The 17,688-nt window shown below is 38.3% G+C and overlaps 2 protein-coding genes across 2 annotated transcripts in view; both read right to left on the minus strand.

Moving 5' to 3' along the window:
- The window catches only part of LOC110465801 (sialin-like), a 21,103-nt gene extending 15,922 nt beyond the window's left edge, over nucleotides 1-5,181 (minus strand). Inside the window, exons 1-3 of the mRNA XM_021521895.1 lie at nucleotides 5,068-5,181; nucleotides 1,767-1,960; nucleotides 861-1,094 (exon numbers count right to left, since the gene is read on the minus strand). Of these exons, the coding sequence (XP_021377570.1) occupies nucleotides 861-1,094; nucleotides 1,767-1,960; nucleotides 5,068-5,134 (495 nt within the window). The 5' untranslated portion in view covers nucleotides 5,135-5,181. The remainder of the gene's footprint in view (nucleotides 1-860; nucleotides 1,095-1,766; nucleotides 1,961-5,067) is intronic.
- A 2,914-nt stretch (nucleotides 5,182-8,095) lies between these two features.
- On the minus strand, nucleotides 8,096-14,238 carry LOC110465777 (centromere protein O-like). The gene is made up of 7 exons (XM_021521852.1): nucleotides 14,202-14,238; nucleotides 13,654-13,700; nucleotides 12,966-13,120; nucleotides 11,326-11,446; nucleotides 9,837-10,105; nucleotides 9,410-9,575; nucleotides 8,096-9,111 (listed from the first exon to the last, which is right to left on the minus strand). The coding sequence occupies exons 4-7, from the start codon at nucleotides 11,348-11,350 to the stop codon at nucleotides 8,933-8,935; spliced, it is 639 nt and encodes a 212-aa protein (XP_021377527.1). The 5' UTR covers nucleotides 11,351-11,446; nucleotides 12,966-13,120; nucleotides 13,654-13,700; nucleotides 14,202-14,238; the 3' UTR covers nucleotides 8,096-8,932.
- Between the last annotated feature and the right edge of the window lie 3,450 nt (nucleotides 14,239-17,688).

Genomic DNA, 17,688 nt, shown 5'->3' on the forward strand with positions numbered 1-17,688 from the left:
ATGACCTTGACCTTTGGTCAGTTGACTCCTTGTTTAATTCTGATCAACTTTGCTTCATGATGTCATAACAAAATGTTCATCAGTGAAAAGATGTAAAATTTGACCTTGACCTTTGAACCTAATGACCTTGACCTTTGACCTTGATTTTTAACCTCAATGTGTATTTTTGTAAACTGAACATCTTGACCAAGTTTCATGAACATCGGTCAATAGATACAAAAGTTATCAGCCAGAAACAGAATTTGTGGACGGACAGACAGACAGAGACAGACAGACAGACAGACAGACAAACAGACAGAGTGATTACTATAGGGCATCCGTATCTTCGATACGGGGCCCTAATAACAGAGATGAAACTGGGAAGAAATAGACAAACAAAATGTTTTTCTTCAAAACCAAACTCGAGATGAAAGTGTGGATAAAACGGGAACCATTGCCAAACATCCCACGTAACACAGTTGGTTTCCACTAAATGTTTAGTTCATAACGAAATCACTAAAATAGGGAACACTAAAAGTCTTAACACAAGTTGTCTCTTAAAGGAGGTTCAGGTCAGAATGAATCACTGCAGTGGGGAATATTAAAAGTAGTCTCTTAACCCAGGTAGCCTTTTAATACAGATTCAGATCACAATGACATTACTGCAATGGGGAACATTAAAAGTGGTTTCTTTACATAGGTTGTCTCTTTGTAGAGTTGGTCGCATAAGCAGGTTTCATTTCAAGATACATGTATCTTATTGACATAAATGGAAAGTTGTCGAATTGATTTGTCCACAGGCATCGACTATGTAAGACCTCCCCATAAAGGCATGAACAGGTTTGAATGTATTGCAAATGAGGAGAAAAGAACAACCATACCTCACCCAGGCCTTGAAGGATACGCAAGGTTATTAGCGCCATCTTTCCGAAATGGTTGACGGCTACAGGCGTGATGAGAGCCATCACTGCTGGAAAGAGAACACTGAATCCGAACAGATGCTTGGCTCCATAGGTCTCTGCTAACAAACCCCCGGGAAGCTGTGACAGAAGGTATCCGATGAAAAACGACATCAAAATTTCGCCTTGTGACTTTTCGTCCCAGTCGAAGTCGCCCTGAAACAAAGCAATAGACAATGGCATGTGTTACGTTTTAGCTTTTATATGTTGTTGTTTTTTAATAATGTATCATTTATCATATAAATAGTTCCTAGCCAGTACTATATCTTTTTTAATTTATATATTAAGGAGTTTCACGCACCTGTCCCTCTATTTCACAACATAGCTTAGACAATTTAGATGTCCAACGTGTTGGCCCCTAACACCGACGATGTATGGTGCAGTGCAGTTCATTTCTGGCATACTGTATGTATTACCAAACGTTAAAGATGCAGTCAAATGTGTGTGTGTGTGTGTGGGNTTCGCCAATGGTTGCCATCAACGAACACCCGAATCACTATTTAGTTTCATCTCGTTAACTGACCTATAACGTTTACTTCGTGTGTTTTTTATTCCATAATATGTATCAACGTATGTCTATAAGCGTGGTCGTACATCAGACGCTGCGCTGGCTGCGCATGAAAGATGTACTGCGCGGTGACTTCGCAGTAAATGTTGTCACACATGTGAAATATTTAAGGATTAGTAATGGCTGAGGAATTGTTCTCATTACATTTCGTTCCTGCAACATTTTGAAATATTTAGTTGACTTCTATCCCTGGGTATACGGACTGAAAATAGCCAGTGTGAACAGGACTGTCGAGAAGTGGTTTTCCTAAAAGAACTCACCGGTTGTCTGATAGAAGACTGGTTTAAAGAACTATTCGATGCAGTACAAACACCCCCGGTCCAGTTCGCAGGCGTTTCTCTATTCTTCACCATAGCTACTATAGCTACACTGAGGTTGAAGCGCAGACAGTATGAACAAAAGAATCCAACAAACGCCAGTCCGGCTATCTCATGACGAGTCCCGAAAGATGGTCCTGGTAAAACAAGGAAACGCTTAAAGCAGTAGTTTTTACGGTGAATAGTTTCCATCTGAGATAAATACCAATCTTATTGCGAATACGTTATGAGTCGCAATTAACAAATTGCACACAGCTGTTTCTATTAATTCCTCAAGAATACGATTTTGAAAGAACATTGGCAAACACAGCAAAATATGGTAGTTCTCAACAGAAATGAAACATTGTTCCTTGAAAATGACACTGCTAGGCCTAGGACAAAACAAAATGTCCATAAAGGACCATATTATAATATTCTTCTGAGGTTAGTGGTCAAATAATCCAACAGATTATCGGTATTCTAATGGATACTTACTGCGCACATCTTCTGTTGGATTTGTTTTGTCCTCTGGTGAAGCTTATTTGCCGACTTTTTAAATGTCGCATTCTGATGCATCGTCTTTTGACGCTGTATCTATTAATAACAGTTAACTTCGAGACGCGAGTCGGATTTATCCTCAAAAACTTCATATAAAAGATATCACAGATTACTCTGCTCAAGATTCACATTTCGACATTTTACTTCTGGAGATTCAAAGGGCCTAGGGTCATGATACTTGGCTGGAGTCTTACAGAGTCTAACAGAGTCTAACAAAGTCTAACAGAGTCTAACACAAAGTCTAACAGAGTCTAACAAAGTCTAACAGAGTCTAACAGAGTCTAACAAAGTCTAACAGAGTCTAACACAAAGTCTAACAGAGTCTAACAAAGTCTATCAATGTCTAACAGAGTCTAACTGATAACAGAGTCTAACAGAGTCTAACAGATAACAGAGTCTAACAAAGTCTAACAGAGTCTATAACAGAGTCTAACAGAGTTTGTGGACAAAAATGAGCTTTACCTGCGTACAAGGTCTCATGTGTCAGATATGTCAAAATCTTCAAAAGAGTTCTTCTGGATATTCAAAAGGCCTAAGGTAATGTTTTTATACTGGTAGCCTCCCGGGTGGATCTCAACAAACTTTAGAAACAAAACAAGCATTGACCTACTTTCAACATAGCATAGGTCAAAATGTCAAAAACTTCAAACGACTTCTTCTAAAGAACTGAAAGGCCTAGATCCCTGATATTTGGTTTGAAGCTTCCTTCATCACATCATGCAAACATATCTAATGCCCTCCCAATTGCCACATATACAATTGCTAATGTTGAAGAGACAATTTTGTTCATGCTACCATGATCAGCCTGGGCATCCAGCCCCACCCCCTGGGGGCTTATATTCTGGGTCATACCGTCATGTTACTAGGATTGGCCCCGAGGCCCTGTCTCACCCCTTGTACTTACTCCCTTATTCACAACATGGGAAGAGTTGTGATCCCCACCCTTTAACCATATGGAAATTGGTGACCATGAAGAAACACATGCATTAATGTCCTTGATGACTTTCCTGTCCCTATTGATACGATCATCGTTACAGCTTATATTACCTGCACAATTTTATAAAAAATTACGATATTCAATAGGTGTTTAATTCAAAAGTAAAATTAAAAAAATCCGGGTGAGCTATTAAGGCCCCTGGGCCTTTTGACTATCATATGACCCTACATGTACAGTAGTAAATCATATTCTGGTGTTGATTTGCCTAAGGCCGTTATCAAAATATATTTAATCAAATGATTGTCGAAATGAATGCGTTCAACATAAACAATAGGTTAAGGATATATGTGATGGATACAGCCGTCAAAATACATATGACATCATCCTTTTATCTCATAAAAGTTATTTATCATCAATTAGGTAGTCAGTTCAACATGGACCTAAATAAAAACAACATCATATTGATAACAGTCTCAACAAATCGTTTTCTCTTCCTGTATCGGCCTTGTTTAAGGTAGTTTCCCGCCGTGTCGTGTTGTGTATCTCCAAAAGAAAAGAGTTCCAATTTATTCAACTTTTTTACTCATTTGGAGTTCCTTGCTCTTTACTATGGCAACAAGTACTACGCGAAAGAAATGCATACCTATTAAAGGCCCTAATTATCATTTCTGCAAAAAACAACATGCGTTACGTACGCTAGGAGGATTCGAATCCTACACCTTTCAGACAGCTTGATTATAAAGATCTTGACCAATTTGCTTCCGATCCTGTCATATTTTTTTTTTTATCATTTCTAGGGATCCACATGTTCAAATTCCCTAAACAGCCTGCGATTTATTATAGTTCTTGTATGAATAAAATAAACAGAAAATAACAACGATTTAACAGTAAAATAACTTTTTCAGTCAGTTATCGGTAGAACAGAGACTCTACCGTAATAATATATACTAAAAATCTTAACTATTCATCGGCTTGTTTTATATACTGCTTCGATAATAGTTTTATACACAGATTAGGGGTTGTTAAGACAAAAAGCGCCCTTAAATTCATGAGAAACCAAAAATACATCTCCTAACGAAAGTTTACGTAGTTGTTAGAGTAATTCAACAGCGTATTAACAATACACGAACTTGCGTGATTAGCGAACAATCGCGAAACTAAAACAAACGCGGTTACAATGTTTTATTTTATAATATTTTTATGTAATTTTTTTTTATTATTTTACAACAATTAAGACTTATTGTGGGAGGAAACTGGAGTACTCGGAGAAACCCGGAGTTCCTTGACACCAACGTGGTTGGGCAGGTGACCCCATACCTTTTCGTGTCCGATCGGGGAATCGAACCCCGGCCGCCTTGGTGAAAGGCAAGTGCGCTATCCACTGCTTCACCCGACCGCCCCAACATAATATGGTTGTGTCCTTCAGTTATGAAAGAGCACACGTTGATATTAAACAGGAATCTTTCAACCTTTTTATCACCTATCAGTAAAAATGATGATAAAACCTGAAATATAACCTGTAAACAGGCTTTTCAAGCATTACATTCTGAATTATTGTGAGAGAAACGTTATATTTAATGGCCATGCAATCTCTCATTCACTTCAATGACAAACATCTCTCTCCAGGTACTGATATTTTTTCTCCATAAGATGATTGATCATTTCTCATTAGCTTTCTGCTTCAAATAGTTCAGCTGATCTCCCATGTACATATGCGCTATAGTGTATATGCCTAATGAGATCTGATCGGGGAAAAAAGGGTTACTTTACCTGAATTTGTTTGAGAACCATCGTCAGCTCTTTCCAAAAGTGGCTCATCTTCCGCTATCGATGTCATACTGGTAATTAATCAGGAAAACAACTGTATTCTGCTTCAGGTCGCTATTAACACATGCTACGGGTCTTGGGTGTTTTTTCAGACACAAAATGATTAGTTCGGTATATAACTTCCGTTTATAATCTGATATATATCACCGCTGTGTGCGACATCCGTCTGATAACACAATTGTAATTGATGGCTATCAAACTAAAACAGAATAACCGATTTTTCTTTAGCCAATTACCCTTAGATACATGAAATTTAGGATGACCCTTAGCCTGCAAGTGTTGATCAGGGAATCCATATACTAACTGCTGACCAGGTATTCCTTTTAGTGACAGTTTCCTGGTCAGTACTTACTGAAGAGTTCAATGATCAGCACTCATAGGGAGTCGTTTAAGTAGGTGCTGAGCAGGGAGTCCTTTCAGTAAGTGCTGACCAGGGAGTCCTTTCAGTCAGTGCTGACCAGGGAGTCCTTTCAGTAACTACTGCCCAGTGAGTCCTTTCAGTAACTGCTGACCAGGGAGGCCTTTCAGTAAGTGCTGAGCAAGGGAGTCCTTTCATTAAGTGCTGGGCAAGGTAGTCCTTACAGTAAGTACTGACCAGGGAGTCCTTTGAGTAAGTGCTGACCAGGGATTCCTTTCAGTAAGTGCTGAGCAGGGAGTCCTTTCAGTAACTACTGCCCAGTGAGTCCTTTCAGTAACTGCTGACCAGGGAGTCCTTTCAGTGACAGAGTTTCCTGGTCAGTACTTACTGAAGAGTTCAATGATCAGCACTCATAGGGAGTCGTTTAAGTGTGTGCTGAGCAGGGAGTCCTTTCAATAAGTGCTGACCAGGGAGTCCTTTCACTAACTACTGACCAGGGAGTCCTTTCAGTAACTACTGACCGGGGAGTCCTTTCAGTAAGTGCTGAGCAGGGAGTCCTTTCAGTAAGTGCTGTCCAGGGATTCCTTTCAGTAAGTGCTGACCAGGGATTCCTTTCAGTAACTACTGACCAGGGATTCCTTTCAGTAACTACTGACCAGGTAGTCCTTTCAGTAACTACTGACCAGTGAGTCCTTTCAGTAACTGCTGACCAGGGAGGCCTTTCAGTAACTACTGACCAGGGAGACCTTTCAGTAAGTGCTGACCAGGGAGTCCTTACAGTAAGTGCTGAGCAGGGAGTCCTTTCAGTAAGTACTGAGCAGGAAGTCTTTTCAGTAACTGATGACCAGGTAGTCCTTTCAGTAAGTGCTGACCAGGTATTCCTTTCAGTAACTACTGACCAGGTAGTCCTTTCAGTAACTACTGACCAGGGATTCCTTTCAGTAACTACTGACCAGGGAGACCTTTCAGTAAGTGCTGACCAAGGATTCCTTTCAGTAACTACTGACCAGGGATTCCTTTCAGTAACTACTGACCAGGGATTCCTTTCAGTAAGTGCTGACCAGGGATTCCTTTCAGTAAGTGCTGAGCAGGGAGTCCATTCAGTAACTACTGACCAGTGAGTCCTTTCAGTAACTGCTGACCAGGGAGTCTTTTCAGTAAGTGCTTAGCAAGAGAGACTTTTCAGTAAGTGCTGAGCAAGAGAGTTCTTTCAGTAACTGATGACCAGGGAATCCTTTCAGTAAGTGCTGAGCAAGGAGTCCTTTCAGTAACTCCTGACCAGGGAGTCCTTTCAGTAACTCCTGATCAGGGAGCCCTTTCAGTAACTACTGACCAGGGATTCCTTTCAGTAACTACTGACCAGGTAGTCCTTTCAGTAACTACTGACCAGCGAGTCTTTTCAGTAACTGCTGACCAGGGAGTCCTTTCAGTAAATGCTGAGCAGGAAGTCTTTTCAGTAACTGATGACCAGGGCGTCCTTTCAGTAAGTGCTGAGCAGGGAGTCCATTCAGTAACTACTGACCAGTGAGTCCTTTCAGTAACTGCTGACCAGGGAGGCCTTTCAGTAACTACTGACCAGGGATTCCTTTCAGTAACTGATGACCAGGGAGTGCTTTCAGTAAGTACTGCCCAGTGAGTCCTTTCAGGAAGTGCTGACCAGGGATTCCTTTCAGTAAGTACTGACCAGGGGTTCCTTTCAGTAACTGATGACCAGGGATTCATTTCAGTAAGTACTGACCAGGGAGTCCTTTCAGTAAGTACTGAGCAGGAAGTCTTTTCAGTAACTGATGACCAGGTAGTCCTTTCAGTAAGTGCTGACCAGGCATTCCCTTCAGTAAGTACTGACCAGGGAGCCCTTTCAGTAAGTGCTGAGCAAGGAGTCTTTTCAGTAACTGATGACCAGGGAGTCCTTTCAGTAAGTGCTGAGCAAGGGAGTCCTTTCATTAAGTGCTGGGCAAGGGAGTCCTTACAGTAAGTACTGACCAGGGAGTCCTTTCAGTAAGTGCTGAGCAAGGGAGTCCTTTCATTTAGTGCTGGGCAAGGGAGTCCTTACAGTAAGTACTGACCAGGGAGTCCTTTCAGTAACTACTGACCAGGGAGTCCTTTCAGTAAGAACTGACCAGGGAGTCCTTTCAGTAACTACTGACCAGGGATTCCTTTCAGTAAGTGCTGACCAGGGAGTCCTTTCAGTAAGTACTGACCAGGGAGTCCTTTCAGTGATGTTTACAGTATTATCAGGGATTTTCCTACATTAAATTTACTTCTGCATTAAGGATAGTGTTCATAAATAGTAGTTATTCCCCTTGGAAACTGCCATAAAATTACATCTCTGAAGTAAACAAATGTTATCCTTCTCTGAAAATCAATATTAAAGCACTGACTTTTTTAAGTCATTATTTAACAACAAATTCATTAATTATTGTCAGTTTTTTCCATAACAGCCATAAGTCTCATAATGATCACATTTTTGAAATTCTTGTGAAATCTTTGAGCTGCTTTTCCAAGTATACTGTGACCAACATCTGAACAATGTGTGGGGTTAGATCAATCACAGAATTCCTGCACTTTTTTCCACTTTTACATTTATTATTCCCTAAATTGTTTCAAAGGGTATAAACATTTTCCCTTATATATCCCTTTACATACATTGTAGCTAGCAGAACATGGGTTAAATTCAGTTTACAGCACAACAAAGAAATGGAAGTGCAAAAGATGAAGGACAAACAATACAATATAATTTTATTTGAAGTACAGAGAAATACTGTACAAGTATACACAGTATGTAATTCAATATCCGATAACAAAATGGAAATCGTGATTATATTTAACACTTCTTAAAATGTATTGCATAATTTACACAATAAAATTTCCATATTGATAACATAGTGACGTGATGATATCAAGTGAATAAGCAACATTTGATATTTACATGTTATGTTAAAATAATGTCATAATGCTGTACTCAATTTATAGTTGCACCCAGTAAGTTGTTCTTTACCGGATTGTGAGCTATTCTGATGTTCGAGTTTTGAGTTTTGACACTATGTTCCAGTATATCATCAATGACCATGTAAAATTGTTAACACACACCAGTACAAATGTACTGCATTGTACAAAATGTTGTTAGAAGGTTTCTGTTTCAATTACAATGTTCATTATCTTCAATAAGATTCATTCAGTTTGGAAATATGATATAATCAAAGTTTTACTATATACACAAACAATTTAATGTGTCCCAACGTTTCAACTGGTCCCTTTGTTAAGCTCGTTTTCAAAGAGACCAGACGGTCCTGATACCTTGTGACACGTTTAATATGTACATGATTTGTGTATAGAGTAAAGAGCTCTTACATATATGAACAGGAAAACTTCTCGATAAAAATTTCTCTTATTTTCCATATTAACGCAATTAAGCTTCACATGACCAATCAGAATGACTGTTTTTATCAATCACGAGCTGTCTTCTAGTGATTCTTCCTCCTCCATTGCCATCTCATTGTCTAGCTGAACAAACTCAAAGGCCTCAATGATGGGAGCCATGGCTTGTGAAAGAGGGAAAACCTTCAGTTGCTGCTTCCACTTCAAGACATGATTTGGCTGAAGATTTTCTGGCAAGTCCATACCATCATCTTAAGTTTAAGAATATATAAAAAGAAATTTGGCTGGGTTTTTTAAAATTTACTTAGCTTAGCAAAACTTACATGTAGTTTTCAAAATACATGTTACTTTAACCAGTGAAATTCAAATTTCAACTACCACTAGAGGTTTATATGGATATGAATGTCATTTTTATCCAAGTAGGTATTGATGGTTCCTTAAGCTATTATGAACACTGGAGTTTCTTATCAATGAAGGTATGGAAGGTCCCTTTTACTGATGTAAGCTCACAAGGATCTAACCAATCTATGTATGGAAGGTCATTCTTACCAATGTAGGTGTGGAAGGTGACTCGTGTTGGTGTTACATGGAGGAGATCCTGGTAAGTTAAGGTCACTTTGATGGAGACCTTAGATGTCAACTTTCCCAGATATAACTGCACAAAATCCACAGCATCAGTCACCGTCACCTGCAGCTTGTTTTCCAGGATTGATTCCTAAATCAGAGACTGCTACATGTAAATAATAGTTCAACACTGCAACAAAATTAAGCTGCTTAGTGAGAGTGGTAGTCTTGACAGCAGAGTGTTATCACTGCATTAGATGCAGGTGAGTTATAGCAAATATAATGGAGCCTTGATAATGTAGCAATGGTCAGCAAGTGCCCTGTCACCTGCTGTTTTATTTAGATTCATTTTTCAACTTCAAAATTTACTTCATAGAAACACAAATAGTTTTCAATACTGACGAGTTTTTACCTGCACTCGAGCAACTTCCTCTCTCCTTGTGACATAGGCATACAGGTAATCGCTGACCTTTGATGCAAATTCTGACGGGTCATCTTTAAGGTGGTGTCCAGCTAGATCAGCCACCGGCACAAACTTGGGAAGACTGTGGTGCTTCAGTTCAAATGTCTCATTGTCACGCTTCAGTAATTCTACGTAGTAAGACTCGTAGAACTTTGATTTAAAATTATTATCAAAACACAGAGTAAAGGAGTTCTTTTCTTGGGAGTGCACTGATACGCCTGTAACAAAACAAATGACATCATCAATATCTGAATCAGTAATTTTGCGCACTGGTATCATTTACACGTATAAGGCACCTTGCCTGCTACTAAATGGATTTTTCAAGGAATGAATTCTTCAGAGAAATATCCATTTTACCATTAATATCAATAAAAATATCTTCAAAGTACATATCTAAATCTGTACTAGAGCCAGTAAACAGCCTAATTAACTTTTTATGTAGCAGTAAGGAGATTTGAAATGAGAATCGCAAAAATATCTCGGTTATGAATTGTGGTAAAAGTATTTTTCCAAATCAGACTACCAAGTCTTAGCCTTTACATTCTCCAAAACTGCAGTATAATACCTGGGAATTTCAAACCCTCTGACTTGATTAGAACTTGCAAAAAATTTACAAAATCTTTTGATAACAGATTCCAGTTGATTTTTCATGGTTTCTACAGTACATGTTTTGATGATCAGTTGAAATTAACTTTGATGTTCCATAAAGGATGTAATAATTGAAAGTCTGGAAAAAACTAAACATTAACTTTTTTATGCAACTGTCTTTATCATACAAGTACACATAACTTAGCGAAGGATTCGCATGTGAACTAATGAAATAAAGCTGTGACATAATGTCAGTGAAGTTACAATGATCCTCAATAGGAGGAGTTAACCAATACAAGTAAAACCAAGGCATCAAATACATATTGTACATTCAAATATTTGAAATACATTGTATTTAAAGTTGCTAAGCAATCAATACTATTGCAATAGTTGACCACTGTAGCAGTCTAACAACTATCATCATATATAGCTGTCTGAGGCTGGATGAAAGAAATCTTGTACCTACCCTAGATTTGTGTGCCTACCTTAAAGTTTTATTGGCACTTAGTGATATGCACTGTTACAAAACTAGCATAGTAAAACCATTTTCAAAATTAAAAAAAATGCCTACTTACCCTAATTGTTTTTGGGATGATAGCGGAAACACAAGTATTTTATTTTTGGCAGGACGGTTATAATCAGGTCGTAGCAGCAGAATATCTACCAACTCACCTGTAAGTCTGTAGCAGCAGAATATCTACCAACTCACCTGTAAGTCTGTAGCAGTCTGTAGCAGCAGAATATCTACTAACTCTCCAGTAAGTCTGTAGCAGTCTGTAGCAGCAAAATATCTACCAACTCACCTGCAAGTCTGCAGCAGTCTGTAGCAGCAGAATATCTACCAACTCACCTGTAAGTCTGTAGCAGTCTAACATTCGCTGAAGATCGTGTTGCCTGGACAATCCTTCCTTATACTTTTTAGAGTTTGTCCTTTTCTGACACTGAGATTTCTTTAATTCAGCTTCTCTGATCTGCTCATTCAAAACAAATATGACTCAGTTAACAGTATTTGTTTAACAGGGATAATGAAATTATATTTGTAGGAACTTCCACTGAACTTTTCTAACAGGGAGTTAAATTTATTTACAAAACCTGCATTTAACTTTTTGAGCCAAAACATACTCTCTATCTTAAAATAGGCCTAGGTGTACAGTTATCAAAGGACAATGAAATTATATGTATAGGTGCTTCGGCTGAACTGCTCTAGATATGGGTGGCTTATTGCAAGACATGGACTTATTGTCATAATTATCAAAACAATATCAATATTTTCAAATCAATTTAAGGGGAGTAATGATCATGAGTATTTATTCAAGCAGCTACAAAATAAAAAGCCCCCCCCCCCAGTCACAGTACCATCCTCAAGTTATTGTATGTTTACAATAATAATATAGTCTTATACAATCATAGTTATGAAATGTGTAATACAATCTATTTTCAAATATTACCCTTTATGTATATGAATCAATTGTTACAACCCAATGTGTGCTATTTCATGATGACATTACTGTTATGAAATTTGTTTTTTAGGCTTGTCATATTATTCTGCGGATAATATTTTCCAGATCATGTAATTGACCCGCGAAAATATCATCTTGGCGCAAAATATCCTGCTTTATTGTACTTAATCAGTTTGGTAAGGAATAAGCTATTTCGTTCCCTTTTAATCCAATCAATTCACCAAAGTCAACATATACAATGACTCTACTTTGATGACAAACTCCACCCCTGCAGGTTGGGGAATGGGAAAAGAATACACCTGCTGGGGATTTGCTTTGGTGTCCTCTATTTGGGGACACAAAAGTGACCAAAATAAATCTGCTGCACCCATCGCAATATTTGGGATCTTCTAACCACCTTTTATTTCCTAGCGCCTTGCTGGCAACACCTCACGTTCAGCTTTAATGTTGAGGGTTCGCCTAGGTGAGGAAGGCAATGGGTTCTGTTCCCAGGCCGGAACATTTCAAAGTCCTTAAAAATGGTAGTTGTTATTCCCTGCTTAACGTTCAGCATTTAGGGGAATGGCAACAACTGGTTCACCCGTTGTCAGTATAATGCATGTGACCGGTCAGAATGCTGTGCTGGGTGCCTTTCGGCATAGTATTTCAGTGAGATAGCACTATAAAGTCGGCATCAGATCTGCACTATCACAAGGAGGCAAACACACCAACATACCCCATCTCCTGGCTGCATACACACACGCAATCACGCATACACTACACAAATGGAGGCACATCCTAAAATGACCTTAGCTGTTAATAGGACATTAAACAAAATGAAACCAAACCAAACCAAATTGATGACATGCTCAAAAGTGACTGCTTTCTTTTTGGCTAGCAAGTTCATTTTGATAAAACAAAAGAGCGAGAGCCTGGAAAGTCAGTCCTAAAAAATCAGGGTGTGCTCTATTTTTTTTGGGGAGGGGGGGTCAACAATTTTACGAGCGCATGTCTGGATGGACTTATCATGGGTAAAATGCTGCATTTGAACCTGTGTGTCCAGCTCTTTTTCCTGTTGCAGGAGCTTGTCCTTCTGTTGTTTCAGCTGTAAGATTTTCCTGACTGTCTTCACTGCCTCATCCTTAAAGACGATTCTGTTACTGGAATCATCTTTTTCCTGGAGCTGCTCCAGGTTTTCCAGAGCATCTGAAATTTCAAATTATAAATAATAATTAAAAAAAAAATGTAAGTTTGGTACACCGTCACTTTAACACTATATAGGTCCAATACTTAATTTCTAGGGTATCAAAGCTAAGCGTCCATAATCGACAGAAATATACATTCCCAAGCTGTTTTTATGTACATGTATGCTAGTGTTCCAAAATTACGGCAATGGTATTTAAATGTTACGATCAACAGGTTTATTATCCTGGATGTATTGAAACTCCTTATGTATAATATCATGTCAAAGGATAAGAAATAAAATCCTCTCGACTCAGACACATTTTGTGTACAGTGTTGTATTGGTGAGTCCTTCATTAAAATAAACGTTATGTTACTGGCACTTTCACATTCACTAATTAAGAGACATAAGGTATGTAATACCAGGGACGTATAGACTGTCCCTGGTAATACTAATAGGATTTTAATTACTGAAAATCTTCTCTCCTTCAAACATATCCACTCTAGATCTACTAAAGACAGGTAGAAATATAATAATACTCCTTCTTTCCTCGTACAATCACTCAGTGGAATCTTCTCCCTGCCACTGTGGTGATGTCTCCATCTGTCAACATACAAGTACTCCGAAAACAACATAACCCCTTTCGTTCTCGAGACAACATCAAAGCAATGAATGACATATTGTACTTATATTTTATAATCCAAATCTAAAGAACATTTACAACAACCCGATATCGATCACCTGGTGATGTTAGCAGTGGAAGTATGTAAGCTAGATCCTAACCACAGGTGCTCTGGTTCTGGAATATATATTTAACATTATTTGTTTACACATAAATGTTATAATTATTCCAGAACCCGATCACCGGTACTATATGATTTATTAGTATAATGGGGTGCGATATCTAGTGGGGTGTGATACGTAAACAAATAATGCTATATATATTCCAGAATCCGAGCACTTGTGCTCCTAACAGTAGCCCGATCTTGCATATAGCTGTATAGTTTACTTCGCACCCATACCATGGTACAATGTAGTGATGGGACTCCGACAAATTATTCACTGTCTTTCTAAAGCATGGCTAGACCCAGCAATACAACTTACACATTGCGATAAAGCAAACGAAGCTTCCGATTCAGGATATTCTCATTTCATGTGCATGTGTCCGTGTGTACACGAAACACCTGCTTGTGTGTTTCTCAGATTGTTTTGATTTCCGCGCGAGACAATACCGGAAGTTCGTATAATATCTAATACATACTTTACCGGTCCGTGAAAACGTTCCGGATGGGACGATTCGCACCAAAAATATTTTTTAATCCCCTAAGAATTAACAAAATTCTCAGTTAAACATTCAATAACTTTGAATGGTTAGAAAATCAAAACCAAAATCAAATCAACATGATAAATTGAGACGTTTACTGTAAAGAAGATGAAAAATGTGGTATGAATGTGTTCAGAAAAGTGGTTTGTTGAAAAAAAAAGTTAAACCAGAGACGTATGCAACATGCTTTACTTGTCTCTGTTTAAACAATCATCAGAAGAGGTTACTTTAATTTTTTAAGTAATTGAATCTGAGGACAGGTTACTCTGTATATATAATAAAACCACGGAACTGGATTATCTAAGTCCGTGGTGACTCAATGACGTCGTCAAAAATATGTCGGAAGATAAATAGTAAATCGAATTATTGCATTGCACAAGCATGGATATATATCCTAGGTTTACCACCTCACTCTACCATTACATCTTTTCTGTCTTAATACAGGGTATTTCCTTTATCTCAAATGTAACAAAATCAGTAATAAATCTTTAAAAATAGTCATATAGCCTATAAATAGTCATATTGCCTATATCAGAGGAACTCAAAAACGTACGTCGCGGCCCTGAAGTGGACACAGGGACTTGGGAATTTGTTTTAGCTATGTTTGGACCTACACTGTAAGCTATGGTGTTCAAAGTATTTTTACACTTTTTATGGGTTTAGATGAACTTTCTGTAAACATGTCACGCCAAATATGATGATATAGAGTATAACTTTGAACATCTTTGTTTAGGTCCAAATATAGCTGTAACGAATTCTCAAGTCCCTGTGGTAGTGGAGGGTTCATTCTTACTGATTTGCCTCGTTTGTATTGGATTCCAAAACTTCACATAATTTCTCATTAACCAGCAACGTTTTATCGTTCGCTTTTCTAGTTGCTCAACAAATCCATTATCGAAACTTCTTTTTACCATTTCATCAGCGTTGCTGTCGTATTGTGATACTGCATACTTATGAAGTGGAATAAAGGGCCTGGAGATTTTGAAGAATTCAAAAGATCTTTTGATCAATCTTGAACATCCTGTTCTCAAAATTGTTTCTTCTATCAATACTTTCTACATTTCGACCCTTTAAACGACCATTCCTCATACCAAACTGAAGGAACGCCTACGTTCGCATGTTGTGAGAACTCTCTTTTCAAAAAAAGGCGTACGGTAATGTAAATATGTGGTTGAAGGTTCATGGTGGTCGACGTCTTCGTAAGCATAGTATTGCTTCTGTTGACGCTTCTTCGTAGTTGTTCACATATTCACCGGTTGTGCAGAGGACGCGTATATAACTTATATTACATACAAGTAGCACGATGGTAAAAACTTGATTGGATGGTTGACCCAATGTTTATTGAGTCTAGATTTAAAATCATTTAAGGTTGGGGAATCTATTTTTAAAAGCATGTCCCCTAATGTTGGTCTTGTACCGATTTTCCCCCCGTTGATCGTGTGGTTTAATTAGGTTGCCTTACAAGCGTCAGCTGTAGGGAATTTCCCTTTAGCTTAGCGGTAGAGCATCGGGCTGGGGAGCCAAGGGTCGCTGGTTAAAATATGTAGTTGTAAATTATTTTGTAGCATATTTTTTGAAAAATACAACAAAGGCCAAATGAGTTATTGCGTCTCTGGTTGACAATTTATTTGTAGAGTTTGGTGGCAAGATTTTCCCGCAGGCTGTAAGCATTCCCGTGGAAACAAACTGTACTCTTTCCGGTCGATTTTTTCTGATTCCATATGAAGCTGAATGTATTGACGAGCTTATCAGGACTGGTAATAAAAACCTAGCCAAGTTCTCCAATTTCACATTCAGCCGCTTTCATCGATCTTATACAGACGACTAACTACTAAGCTGTACGATAAGCGGGACTATTTCGACTTTCCGATTGTGTACTATCCCTTTCTTGATCGCACCATCCGTGCTTCCCCTACCTACGGTGTTTACATGTCGCAGTGGATTCGGTACTGAAGAACTTAATTGCTTCGAATATCATGCCTTCCATGATAGATGTGGACTGCTGACAATGAAACTTACAACACTGGGTTTCTAAAGATGCAGGTTGATGAAGACTATGGACACGTTGTATATAATCGCCACCAGGGTCTCACAGGGAAATATGATATTTCTAGTTTTCTGTGTGATATGGAACTCGATGTTTTTATTATGCTCATTACAGTGCCTTGTGGTTTTGTTGTCACTACCCGAGTTCTCGATGTGAGGACATTAAACTGGATTCAACTTAGATGTAGATGGCAGGTGAAGAAGACGCTTACCATCCCGGAACGCCTGGGCCCGTATTCATGAAACCGTTCTCATGCTCAAGCATGGATTCTGTGCTCAAGCCAGTTTTCTTATTACTCTCCTTAATCATGTCAACGATCAATACGTCAATTGTAAATATTGAAAAACAGAAATATTTGGCTTCAAGTCTCTTATTTTTTCCCAAAAGACTTTGACAAAATAAGATCTTTTAAATAATTTGGAACAAGAAATTAGGATTGAGCACAAAATCTATGCTTGAGCACGAGATTGGTTTCATGAATACGGGCCAAGGTCTTATCCTCCTTTGTACTTTTTCAATGGTCTCCATGTAAATCTTTCCTTCGTAAATCTTTTGCCAAAGTTTTATCGATTTTGAATTCGAATTATAGTTTTGTTGAAACTTCGACATTCTCTTGGTTTTTGAGCATGAGAATAATTTTGCAAAGGTCTTTATGGGAATCTCTCATTTGCTTAAATACTGACCCAATTTCATCGGCTTAGAGTTCGAACTGTTCTTTTTGTTTGCATTCGGCAGTCTCTTTTTTTAATTTTACTGATTACAAATCGTCTATAGAATTGCATCGCTCGTTTGGCTATTTTGTAAATGAGGTTGGTACCCCTCCCCCTCCCATCCCCCACGTTTTTGGGAGGAACTCCTCAAGGAACAACAGCAGTAACATAAAAATAATAACATTAATTTTTGATTCCCATGGGATAACGATACTATCACAAAAATTCGGTTAAAACTTATCCAGTAGTTTGGGATGAGATGTCATTAAAGCAAATCAGCCTATTCTATCTCTTAAAACCTGTTCAGCCCCTTATTCCATAATTTTATTCCTATGTGCCAAGCTTGATAACACTATTTGGTTCAAATCTGCCTAGCAGTTTGGAAGGAGAAGCTTTTTAAAGCAAATCAGCCAATTTGACACTTTTTGCCCGGTCCCTCATTTCTTAGAAGGTTCAACCCCGATATTTGCAAACCTTTTGATCCTGGTGACTTAGGGATCTTTTCAGTAA

The sequence above is a fragment of the Mizuhopecten yessoensis genome, unplaced genomic scaffold (assembly GCF_002113885.1).
Source record: "Mizuhopecten yessoensis strain PY_sf001 unplaced genomic scaffold, ASM211388v2 scaffold11101, whole genome shotgun sequence".
NCBI classification, from domain to species: Eukaryota; Metazoa; Mollusca; class Bivalvia; order Pectinida; family Pectinidae; genus Mizuhopecten; species Mizuhopecten yessoensis.